This window comes from Anser brachyrhynchus, assembly GCF_964034855.1.
Source record: "Anser brachyrhynchus genome assembly, chromosome: 1".
Taxonomy (NCBI): Eukaryota; Metazoa; Chordata; class Aves; order Anseriformes; family Anatidae; genus Anser; species Anser brachyrhynchus.
The window spans coordinates 140,103,349-140,115,620 of NC_137694.1; the positions used below are offsets into that span (position 1 = coordinate 140,103,349).

Sequence of the window (12,272 nt, forward strand, 5' to 3'; positions counted from 1 at the left end):
ATCTGCTCTTTCTCCTTACCTATCCCATTCTGTAAACAGCATGAATGCATTTGATTTATAGATCGCCTCAACTGATGACTGAAAACACAGCCTCTGAAGGGGGAAGACTTGACATACCCCTGATGAAAGCAGCTCTGGAGAAGCACATCCTCTCCCCCTGCTCTAAGGCAACAAGGAATATGCAATGCCAACAGATAGGCTACAGATAACTTGGTACTCTTCCCTCTCAGCACCTTAAATCTGTCACTGGAGTGAACACACCCACTCAGACTATAAATCTGCCCATTTTTATTCAAACGAGGTTCACTTGCACAGTAGTGAACAGGGCACAGAGAAGCTTGTAAGGCCAACCTCCCTGCACATCAGCATAAAGCAACATTTAGAAGATGCTAAACAATACATGAAAGGGAAAGGAAACAAAATGCAGAGGTTGGTAACAAGACACAGCCAATCCCCTTTATCTTCCCTCCCACCCTATTTGACACGTTCATTCCCCCACTTATCTGCAGGACACAGATTTAAGGGACAGCGCCCGAATTTACCCCAAAATAAATAAATAAATAAATAAATAAATAAGCGGCGCCAGGTCTTACTTTTGGCTGGGAAGGCTGCTGGCTGCGTTGGGCTCGGCTATCATTTCCACTACATTATTTCGGCAGCGCTGGCAGCAAGCTGAGAGGGGGCTCCTGAGGAAACTTCACCGCGGCGGGGCTCCGAAACCCGCGATCACACGGCGGCGGGCCGAGCGGGCTGTCAGGAGGAGAGAAGAGGGCGAGATAATTACGGAGCCACTCACTAAAGCCCCTCACGGCCGGCCGGGGAGAATTAATTCCGTCAGGGAAGCGGGGGAGGGGGGGGGGGCGGGGGGGAAGCTGCCCGGACCCCCCCCCCTCCCTCAGGGCCCTTCCGAGGGCGGCGGGCGCGGCCCTGGCGGCTCTGAGGGGACGGAGGAGGAGGAGGAGGAGGAGGAGGAGGAGGGGGAGGAAGGCTCCGGGGACGCGCGCCGCCCCGCTCACCTGCCTGTGAGGGGATGTGGGGGGGAGGTGCACGGGCACGGGGACGCGCACTCCAACGGTCGATCGCGCGCTCGCGCCGCCGGCTCCCCGCTCCCGCCCGCCGTCAATCACGGCGGCCCCCCGGCCTATCAGCGGCGGGGATCGCTGCCGCCAGGGGGCGGGGCGAGGAGCGCGCTTTGCCCCGCCGCCTCGCGGCCGCCGTAACGGCCGTAACGGTCCCGCCCCGCGCTGAGGGGGGCAGCGCCATGGGGCCCGGCCGCCTCCTGCGGCCGATGCTGCGCTGCTGCCGGGCGGCCACCGCGGCGGCGCCTCCTCCTCCTCCTCCTCGGGGGGCGGCTCTGAGGGGGCCGCTCAGCGCCGCGCTCCGCCACTGGGCGCCTCAGCGGCCGCCGGGCAGGGGCGAGCCGCCGCGGGCGGGCAGCGGGGGGCGAGGGGCGGGCGGTGACGACGACGACGATGATGGAGAGGAAGATGAGGAGGAGGAAGATGAGGGTGTGGAGGAGCTGCTGGGCCCCTCGCCGCTCGGCCCGCTGCCCGGCGCGCAGCGGGTGGCGGTGGTGCAGCCGGCGGTCCGCTGGGGGCCGAAGAAGCCGCAGCTCACCACCGGTGGGTGGGCGGGAGGGGGCAGCCCCGGGCCCGGTGTCAGCCCTGCTCATTGCTGGGGGCACCCCCAGCCCCGTTATTAGCCCTGATAATTCCTGGGGACACCCCCGGTCCGTTTATTATCCTTGCTCGTTACAACACCTTATCCCTTCACAGAACAAAATGGTTAACTTTTCAGACTTTGTGTAAGCCTTCCCGTTTTGCAAGCGGGAAAAATTATGAAAGCACCCGTCTGACCAAAAAAAGTACTTGAGAACAGCAGTGAGCCCTTTCCATCTGTTCAGGCCCTCCAGATGAAGAGCCCGAAGTCTAAGGAAACGATTTGGGGTGAATGCTGAAATGCCAGAGTTACAACAGAAAAATGAGCACTTTATGAGGAACGCTATCGATAGGATGAGAAAGAGGATCATGGTTATGATTAAAAATATATTACCTTTTGGACCTCTTTAATACATCAAATGTGTTTTCCTATCTAGAGAAACATGATGAAGCTCCTATGGAATGAGGATCTTCTGTCTGGCAAATCAAAACTGGATCTACCGATCTGATTTGCCCTTGTAGCCCTCGTGATTTCATGAAATCCTCATAAATCAGTGCTTTGCCATGTAGATGCTTTAAAAAAAATACCAACTAATGAAGCAGATTGAAATCTGTGTCTTTAGCAAGTCAGAAGCCAGTGTAGGTCCTTGATAAGAGTAGGTACCAGTGGTAAGAAGCAGGGTATGCAGTATTAGTAGTTCTTTACATATTTCCACAAAACACTGAGGGATTAATCCTGTGGCCTTGTGCTCATCCAAAATAACAGTTTAATCTAAAGCTAGTTAATCATTTTATTTTTTAAGAATAAAGTACAGCGTAGAGGCAAAGAGGTGAGTAATTTATTGACCATACAATTGAGAATTCAAAATCAAGAACCATAAAAATAATTTGTACTGGCAGAAAGATGCTTTTGTGTAGTAAAATTACATCAGAGTTTAATTATTCTGATTAGAGGAAAGGCATTTTGCACCTTATGCTGCTCGTTAAACAAATGGACCTGTAGAATTTAAGTGAAGCATAGTTGTTCCCTGGTCACACATGTCGTGTAGTTACTGGCAATTTGAGCAGTTGATATATTATAATCTTTTTTTTTTTTTCTTTTTCTGTGTGTGTGTGTCTCTAAAGCTGAATTACAGATTGCTGAAGCCGTTGCTCTCGTAAATACCCTTCCGAACTGGACTGTTTTAGATAAAATAATTATTCCTACAAAAAATCCTGACAAGAAGTTCGTTTTTGGCAAAGGAAACTTTGATGTTTTGACAGGTAAGGACTGAGGTTTGTCAGGACAGCATCTTTCAGAAAGGAAAGCTTCTGCAGCTGGAAACTATTTAAGGATAGCTATAAAAGTTGAAAAGAGGTAAAGGTTTTATTAATCCATCAAATAGGTTTACAGACAAACTTCAAAGATTTTTTTTTCAAGGTAACAAAAACAACACAATAGAAAAAAACCATGTTCATTTGAAATGTGTGGGGCACCTTAATCGCTGTTTAAGTGATTGACATAAAAGAAACTGGCAGCTGTTTTTGACATAGTATGAAATTAGCGTGAATACGGCTGTTCTGTGGACAAAGAATATGATGCCATTTGGTATTTTATGAGCACTGTGCTCAGTGCAAAATGGTTTTGTATTCTGTATATTTTAAAAAGAGAATTGACATTTAACACTGCATTTTGTAACGGTTATCCGTCTTCTAGAAAAGATTAAAAAATTGCCCCATGTGACAGCTGTCTTCTTGAATGTGGAAAGAATATCTTCAATAACAAAGGTAATTTAATATCAAATCATATTCTTTATATCCATATTATTTAGAAGATCTTGATGCTATCGGAAGGAGGGTTGGTTATGACTCTGAATTCGCAAATGATAATATATGAAGCCAGCTGAACTGAGTTTTTCTGAAAGGAAACTTTAATTCCTGTTATATTTGTCCAGCTGATATAAGTGTATCCAGCTGTCATGCATGAAGTTTTCCTGCAGCCTTATAGCCTTTTAGTATAGACTGTGCTTGCGCATTTGCCACTGGCTCTACTTAAAATGTTGGAGAAACTTCTCGGATCTTATTCACAAAAGGGAGGTGATAACATAGCTTTTGTTGTGAAGGAATGTCAAGATTTTGGATTACATACATGCACGGGTTTCCATACCTCTATGAATTCTATATGTTTTTTCTGTAGTGCTATGTCTGCTGTATTGGATTTTGAATATGAGGTATAAATTCAGAGCAAATCTGTATATATTTTTTTTGTATTTTTAAACTTTCATTCCTAATCCTTACAAAGAAAATGTATTTTACAAAGATAGATTGCTTATGGGCAGAAGCATGCTTCGCTTTTTTTTTAAACGCATTGGCAGTAAAATAACTGGCATGTGAACTATAGATGCCCTTTGGCATGTTTAGACAAACTGAAATAAATACTACTTAGCTTTTTTGCATGTGCAGTGTCAAACGGTGTAAAGTGCAAACTCTGCAAGCAAACATCAATGCTTTGCAGGCAGTTTTAAATGTTTTCCCTGGATTATAAAATTATCAGAGGTATATATATCCAATAGTTATCCTGAGCACTTCAATTTATTGATTAAATGGAAGTTGAAAATGTTTCATATAAGCTTTCTAGTTTTTATTCCCTAAATTAAAGTATGAGTTCTTTTAGTCCCAGATTTACTAAAAATTTTCATAAATCTGGATCTTAAGTACATTTTAACAGGATATAGATTCAAGAAAGTGTTTGAGAATGTGCATGGAAGACAAGCATTCTGGATTTTAAAGATGGTGAAGGGGAACTACTGCATACTTGAAGTTCTTTGAGTGTCTTTTGGTGAATTAGGGCAGTTTGGGGTGTGGGAAGAGAGGAGTTTATTATTTCATGGAAGGCTGGTTATGAAAAAATTTTCCTTTCTTCCTCTCTTGTTTTTTCTTTTAACTTCAATAACTATTTTGCTTTTCCTTTGTTATCCTTATCCTTTCGCATACTAGCATTTCGTAATTATTTTTGTAAGGCCTTAACCACTGAAATTCTTCATTCTTTTAGTGCTGTGAGATGTCCTGTAGGAGCTGTTCTCAGAATCTGTTCAAGGCTATAGAAGGATTCTCATGGAATTCAGTGGGGCCTAGATACAAAGTTCTACCTTCTAAATTCTTTTTCACCTTCTTGTCAATCAAAAATTTGCTTTTGGGTGCTCATAATCATTACTGTGAGTTCAGGTACCCATCGGCTAACTTTAACTGTAATGCTGTGTATGAATTGATTTGCTGGTGTTCTGAATCGGGCAGAAAACATCTAGGTTACTTTGTTTTACATGGCTAAAGAAAGAACTAGAAGATGCCTGGGGAGTGAAAGTCTTTGACAGATACACCGTTGTACTTCACATTTTTCGTTGCAATGCCCGCACTAAGGAAGCAAAACTCCAGATTGCATTGGCTGAAATTCCACTCCTAAGGTACCTCAAACTGTGCAAAGCACGCACTGACCCTTGCATATTTTAGTGAAAATTTCTTTACATTAATAATCAGGGTAATGCTATACTGTGGGGAAAAAAAAAGCCGCTGTTTTGGTGTCTCCGTACTGTGGTCAATGATTGAGTAGAGCATAGAAATATTTGCTTTAATGTATGTGTTTAAACTCCTACAGTACTGACAGGCAAAACCAGAAAGTCTTCAGTAGATTTTGTTACAAAATATATTTCTTGTGAAAAGGTCCTGGTTCTTTATAATAAGGAAGATGGGTTGCAAGAATGTGTAGGAATTAGATATGTGTATTTCGTATATAAATAGGTTTAATAAGGAAAGCTATAAACAAAGAAGCTTAAAGGCATTAATTTATATCTGAGTTTTCCACATTTCTGTATTACACGGCATAAATATATTTGTGCATGGAAGTTGGTGTGAGTTGCATGGATGTATCAGAGACATTTTTGTCTCTCTAAAGTTTCTGAACAGCCATTATGATTTACTTAGAGTTGCATGACTTTTCAAACCACAGTCGAAGAGCCGGAAATATCTGAATTTTCTCACTAGGCTTCTCACCATGATCTGGCTTTTACCTGTGCCTTGTAGTGTTGTAGTGTTTTCATCTGTCCTGTTAGAATACCACTACTGCTTCATATTTGCTAGGCATTTTAAGATAGCTTGATTAAAGCAGATTGATTTTATTTAAATATTATTCCACTGCCAGGTCGAATCTAAAAAATGAGGTGTCCCAACTAGATCAGCAGAGAGGTGGATCAAGATACATCATGGGCTCAGGTAAAGTCTAAATATTCCCATGAATTAGAGGATTCTTTTTCTCCATAGCCTTTAAAATAGATTAAATTGCATCTGATTTTATTAGGGGGAGGCTCAGGGGAAAGACAGTTTGTGTTCTGCATCTGATTAATTGAACATGAAAAAAATGTGTTGGATGGTAACTTCAGTCATAAGCACAATAAAGTTTTCATGCTCAGTAAGTGGCCATGGACAGAGCGTTTGCTACCACAGGAGTTTATTGTGACCAGACATGGTTATTCTAGAGTGCTTAGCATATGTCTTAATAATTATTTATCACTGACTCTATCTTTGGCAAGAATATGCAGTTTTAATTGCTTATGTATAATGTCGTATGCCCTAGTGGTAACTCACTCTGTTTCCAGATAGACAGCATCACTTGTTTTACTGTTCTCTTGTAGACTATTCTACCAGTTACTCATTTGTATTTTTCAGGTGAAACATTCATGGAGACACAGAATCGCCTCTTAAAAGAAAAAGAACTTAAAATTAGGCATGTCCTGGAGAAACTAAGAAGAAAAAGGTCTTTGCTTAGAACTCAGCGCAGAAAACGCGAGTTTCCAGTTATCTCAGTAATGGGCTATACAAATTGTGGTAAGCAAAAACTCATGAAATTGTCACACAAAGAAGCTTACCTTGTCTAATTTTTAATTAGAGTCTCTAGCCAGAATCTGATTTTGGTATGAATAGGCTTTGTATTTTAATTAGATTTTATAATGAGAATATGTCAGTTAGATTATGGTTAGGAAAGCAAATAATGCTTGTTACAGTAAGATTTTTTTGCAGACATGTTCTGGAGAAATTTCTAGTACCTAATGTGTCAAAAGGATTTTACATCTAGTGCTGAAGACTGTCGTGCTAGTGTCCTCTGTATGTATCTTTATTACTTGATCAGAATGGATAGAGAGAAGTACGTGTGTTTTGAGATCACTAGGAAATGCTGAGACATAGGAGGAAAATTCAGGAGAGTTGGCAGCTAATCTGAGAAATGTGCTTAAAAAGCACTTTAGCTTTTCATAGATTAATGTATAGTGTTTAGAGAAAATTCTTACGAGAATCTAAATAAAACTAAAGTGTTTTTTCTTTTTTTTATAGCTTACACAAGTGAATTCATACACAAGGCATACATTGACTTTGGACTGGGCACTTTTCAGATTACATTATTTTAAAACCATTTCATTTTATTATTCAACTTCTTTATAAAAAGCAAACTTACAATGCACTAATTTTGATATCTATTATACTGATACTTTTAAGCTACTTACAGAGTTGAAGATTCAACAAAACAGCTATAGTACAATTTTGCATACATAATTGAAATACTTTAAGCTAAAGTGCTCAGTATATATTCTAGGTAATGACTATAAATTCTGTGAAATATTTATGAAGAGTTAAGTAAATTTCTCTAGTATCATATTCATGACAGTGCACCTAACAAAAGCATAAAACTGATAAGCTAAATAGTATTAGTGCTTCTGGTGATTGTTGGATTTAACAAGGAAATGTTAAATCATTTTATCTCAGAACAGAAGCACTGAGGAGCATGTAAGTGTGTGCTTCCTAATGTTGCCATGGCAGCATTCTTCAGATAGTCTTAGAGGTGAGACGTGTAGGTAGGTCACTTTTCAGGTCAGTTCAGTCTGTGATCATCTTGTTGTTATTCCACAGCACAGCTTCCAGACATGGCCCTAAATCCAATTCTGAGTTATAAAAGTTAAGACTATCTTTGGATTTCGTAACGTAATACAGATAACTACTCCCAGGCTAGATGTATATTAGTGAACTAGATATGAAAAGATATGTAGCATCATAAAACTCACCCAAGTCTTGCGAATTAGTATTTCACTTGAAACAAGCCATTAAAATCTTGTCATTTTGTTTTCTTTTGTTTTTATTTTAATTAGGAAAAACCACCTTGATCAAAGCCTTGACTGGGGAAGCAGGCCTTCAACCCCGAGATCAGCTGTTTGCCACTCTTGATATTACAGCTCATGCTGGCTACCTGCCCTCACACATGGCAGTTATTTATGTTGACACTATTGGGTTTCTGTCTGATCTTCCACATAACCTGGTTGAGTCCTTTTCAGCTACCTTAGAAGAAGTTGCTTACTCAGTAAGTAGTTGACTAAAAAAATTGAGAAATTGACTTAATTTTCTTCTAGATAGCCTTCATCCCTTCAGAAATGGGGAACTTAATTGGCATGCTGTTCTTAGTGAAGTACCTGACTGACTGTAGTGGTCTTCTAGCATAATAACTATCAGGTAAATATCGTATAATAAACCAATTTTCTGATACTTTATGCAGAATATATAAGTATGAATAGATTTCAGAAAGGATTTATTCAGAGTATACATTTCCTTTTCCATGTGGTTTAAACCAGATAAATCAATTTTTTTCTTGTTAAATATATGAAAATCTAGACAGTGCATTGGAATATGTTGAGGTTCTCTTTCTTGAGAGAAAAAAATTGAACTACAACCTTCAGAATGGTCTGGTTTTGACTTAAAGTTCCCTGTAGCTCTAAAAATGGGTAATTGTGATGTGATGCAGGCAGCATGTAATAAATGTTAGCGTACTTTTCCTATCGTATTCTCATTAGTTGCCTGTTACAGCAAAGTTTAAAGTTGCATATTGTCCAGTTCTGAGATGAACAGATCCGCGCTATGCTGGGTGGTGAAGGGCTCAGAGGGTCGCAGAGAGCAGGCTGTGTCTGTCTGGTGATCAGTCACTAGTAGGGTTCCTCGGGGCTCATTTCTACAGCCAGTCCCGTTCAACATTTTTATCAATGAGCAGGATGCAGGAGTGGAACGCCTCCTCACGAAGTTTGCTATGATACTGAACTGGGAGGTGCTGTTGACTCTTGAGGGATGAGAGGTTTTGCAGAGGGATCTCAATGGGTTGTAACATCAGGCAGTCAGCAGTAACATGAAATTCAACAAACATTAATGCCAAGTGCTGCAGCTGGGACGGGCACAGGTACAGACTGGGAGATGAGTGGCTGGAGGGCTGTTCTGCAGAAAAGGACTTGGGCGTGCTGGTCAACAGCAGGCTCAGCATGAGCCAGCAGCGTGCCCTGGCAGCCAGGAGGGCACTTTGGGGTTCCTCTTATGCATTTTGGGGTGCATTAAACACAGCACAGCCAGCTGGTCAAAAGAGGTGGTTCTCCCACTGGATTTATCACAGGTGTGGCCTCACCTTGAATACTGTGTTCAGTTCTGGGCTCCACAACACAAAAAGGATGTTAAGGTACTTGAAAGCATCCAGAGGAGGGCAGCAGAGCTGGTAGAAGGGCTGGAAGGCACGTCCTGTGAGGAGGCTGGGGACACCTGGGCTGCCCAGCCTGGAGAAAGGAGGCCGAGAGGCGACCTCAGCGCTCTCTGCAGCATCCTGAGGAGGGGAAGCGCAGAGGGAGGTGCCGGTCTATGCTCCCTGGGCACACGGGAACGTCACAGAGCTGTGCTGGGGGGTCAGGCTGGGATTAGGAAAGATTTCTCTATCATGAGGGTGGTCAGACCCTGGAACAGGCTTCCTAGAGAGGTGGTTGCTGCCCCTGCCTGTCAGTGTTCAGGAGGTGTTTGGACAATGCCCACATTACTGTGCTTTGACTTGTGGTTAGCCCTGAAGTGGTCAGGCAGTTGGGCTTTATCATCTTTGGAGGTCCCTTCCACCTGAACTATTCTATTCTATCTAGATGGAGATTTAAAACAAAATCTGTATCCTCAAAGGTGATGAAATTCCGTGGCAGCTGGATGTCTGAATACTTCTGAGGATTGGTTTTTTAACTGTGTAATAGTAGGAATTTCAAAAGTTGGCTGCAGCTATCATGTTTGTTTGGTTGTTGTTTTTTTATTTTTTATTTTGAAGTCTTAAGTGAAAGGCAATAAACTTACTTTTCACCACAGTTTTCAGAAGTTTGAAGCATTATTATGAGCAAAGATGCTGAAATACTTTGAATGCAAATGCTGTTTGATTACTTGTTTTTTTTTTTATCACGGCAAATACTTGGCTTAGATTTGCAACCTATCTAACCATGTATGTACTTGAAACTGGTAACTTTTTTATAAAGTGAAGCACCAGTAATAGTATCTCAGGAGCTAGGGATAACAAGAGTCTTCTGCATTTTGAATACAGAATTAAAATTTACATGCATTTTTTTTCCACAGTTGAAATGTTCTTTCAGTTATTGCTCTTGTAAAACGTTTTTAGTATTCATATTTTTTCTTCTCCAATATTTTTGAATATTTTTGAAGTGTTGTTTTTACACAGCCTTGGCATTAAAAATTATATCATTTATTATTTGAAATCTGTGAATTCCTTAACTAGCTTGATTGACAGAGCTTGTTTTGGGGTTGTTGGCAGCAATTCATGCGCTCTGTGGAGTGAGACTAAGCTGCCACAGATTTTCTTTCATCTTTGAATAAAAACCAGTATTGATTTAATACTGTTGCAGTAGGTCATTTTACAGTGTTAACCTGCCAGGTTATTGTCTAATGGATAGGAAAGCAACTCGTATGAAATAGAAATGCAAAAATGGTATAAAATCTCTACAACCTGGTAACTGAACGTTCCATTAAGTAACTGTCTTGTATATTGGTGCTTGCTAGGATCTGATAGTTCACGTGAGGGACATCACTCATCCAGAAACCGTCCTCCAGAAAGCAAGCGTTCTCTCAGTTCTGAAGAATCTCAATCTTCCGAGCCATTTATTGGAGTCAATGGTAGAAGTTCATAACAAAGTGGATTTGATAGAAAGGTGAGCAGGAGATGCCAAGTGTACTTAGACATTGCTGATGTTTTGGAAGCTCTTCAGCTCTAGAAAAGAGCTTCCACACTTCTGAATACATTTAATAATGTTTCTCACTCTTTTACATATGTAACCATGGTCTTAAAAAATTAATTCATTATCTTTAAACATCAGAAGAAATCACCTGAGTCATACAAGTAGTCTCTGTAGGAAGATACCAGTATAAAATAATGCAGTTAAATTGTCTGTGCTTGGAATATTTTCACAATCTAATCTTTGTAAACAAGCGTGCTGGCAATTATTACTTTCCAGGTATGAACCCACTGAAGAAAACGCTTTAGCCATTTCTGCTCTACACGGGCATGGGTTAGAAGAGCTGAAAGAAGAAATAGAGAAAAAAATTTTGAAAGTAACAGGGAAGAAGATTCTGACAATTACAGTCAACTTACAGGGACCTCAGCTAAGGTAAACAGCTCTGAATTTTATGAAGGACTTGGACAACTAGGAAATTCTTAATATTGCAAAACTTATTTGCCGAAACATACGATACTGATTTTAATCTGTGTTAAGAATTACAGGGATATTTGCAAACGTTTTATGACCTATTGAAAAACTATCAAATATCACCAGTAGATACCATACAGCATGCTTCTCAGAGTGACCTTCACAGAGTTCTGTGTTAGTACAAAAAGATAAATTTCCCGAAAGACCACTCCACTGGTCCTGGAGCCAGATTTAAAAAAAAAAAAAAAAAAAAAAGAGAGAGAGAGAGAGAGAGAGAGCTGAAACAATTATGAAAACACCCTACACCCTGTTTCCAAACAGAAAGTAGCAAACAAAAAGTTAAGTGAAGCACTTCATCTTTTGAAGTGTTAAATTACCTAGATGCAAACATTCAGATCTAAACCAAGGATCATACTTTATGCACTCTGGACTGCCTTTAAGATGCTAATACAATTTTTACTTTTACAGTTGGCTCTATAAAGAAGCAACAGTTCAGGAAGTAGAAGTCATGCCTGAAGATGGCATGGCCATGGTGAAGGTGATAATCAGCAACTCTGCTTTTGGCAAATACAGAAACCTCTTTCCCAGCAGTACTTTTTTTATACCATGAAACTCCATCCTTTTCTAGAAAAAGAAACTGATCTCATTAAGAGAATGTAAAATGAAGTTACTGGCCCATTAGCCTGGATGTGGAAGAGTATATTTCTTAACCAGTTGATGTTCTTGACACATCGTAGAAGTGGACAGTGTTTCAGAAAATGTCTGGAAACAGTAAGAGCTTTGAGTTTTATTCTGGCAGCAACTGCAAGAACAGCACTAAATTTTACACTGGAAGGGTTGTTGGCTACAGGCTCCGGGCCTCAAACACGTGGGAATCACTGGATGACATTTAATTTAACCTTTGGAAAAGTACTGAGCTTCTTAAATCATAGAAATACTTTTTTTTTTTTAACCCCGTTTTTCAGAATAAGGTATGTTCATGTGTTCTGCTTGTACATGTATTTACTTAAAATAAATGCCATGATTTATTGCAGTGAAGCAGAAAACATTGATTTGTATATTTAAGCAATGAATAAAGTTACCTGTGAACATCTTTCACACA

The 12,272-nt window shown here is 40.7% G+C and overlaps 2 protein-coding genes across 2 annotated transcripts in view; one reads left to right on the top strand and one right to left on the bottom strand.

The window, feature by feature from the left end:
* Positions 1 to 1,156, bottom strand: part of LOC308187746 (cohesin subunit SA-2-like) — a 61,141-nt gene extending 59,985 nt beyond the window's left edge. The window contains exons 1-2 of the mRNA XM_080575987.1: positions 1,017 to 1,156; positions 594 to 750 (exon numbers count right to left, since the gene is read on the bottom strand). Coding sequence (XP_080432113.1) covers positions 594 to 637 — 44 coding nt within the window. The 5' untranslated portion in view covers positions 638 to 750; positions 1,017 to 1,156. The remainder of the gene's footprint in view (positions 1 to 593; positions 751 to 1,016) is intronic.
* Positions 1,157 to 1,212: 56 nt separating this feature from the next.
* GTPBP6 (GTP binding protein 6 (putative)) lies at positions 1,213 to 12,271 on the top strand. Its single transcript, XM_080585077.1, has 10 exons — positions 1,213 to 1,622; positions 2,784 to 2,921; positions 3,355 to 3,425; positions 4,968 to 5,098; positions 5,833 to 5,903; positions 6,357 to 6,515; positions 7,826 to 8,034; positions 10,527 to 10,675; positions 10,979 to 11,131; positions 11,639 to 12,271. Exons 1-10 carry the CDS (start codon positions 1,262 to 1,264, stop codon positions 11,778 to 11,780), a joined length of 1,584 nt encoding a protein of 527 aa, XP_080441203.1. The 5' UTR covers positions 1,213 to 1,261; the 3' UTR covers positions 11,781 to 12,271.
* Position 12,272: the final 1 nt, after the last annotated feature.

What these genes read in the sequence shown, in the direction of transcription:
- GTPBP6 (XM_080585077.1), top strand. Translation starts at nt 1,262, where the DNA reads ATGGGGCCCGGCCGCCTCCTGCGGCCGATGCTGCGCTGCTGCCGGGCG. An exon ending in TAGAAGAAGTTGCTTACTCA is followed by an intron (nt 8,035 to 10,526) that starts GTAAGTAGTTGA and finishes GGTGCTTGCTAG; the next exon opens with GATCTGATAGTTCACGTGAG. An exon ending in TTACAGGGACCTCAGCTAAG is followed by an intron (nt 11,132 to 11,638) that starts GTAAACAGCTCT and finishes TTACTTTTACAG; the next exon opens with TTGGCTCTATAAAGAAGCAA.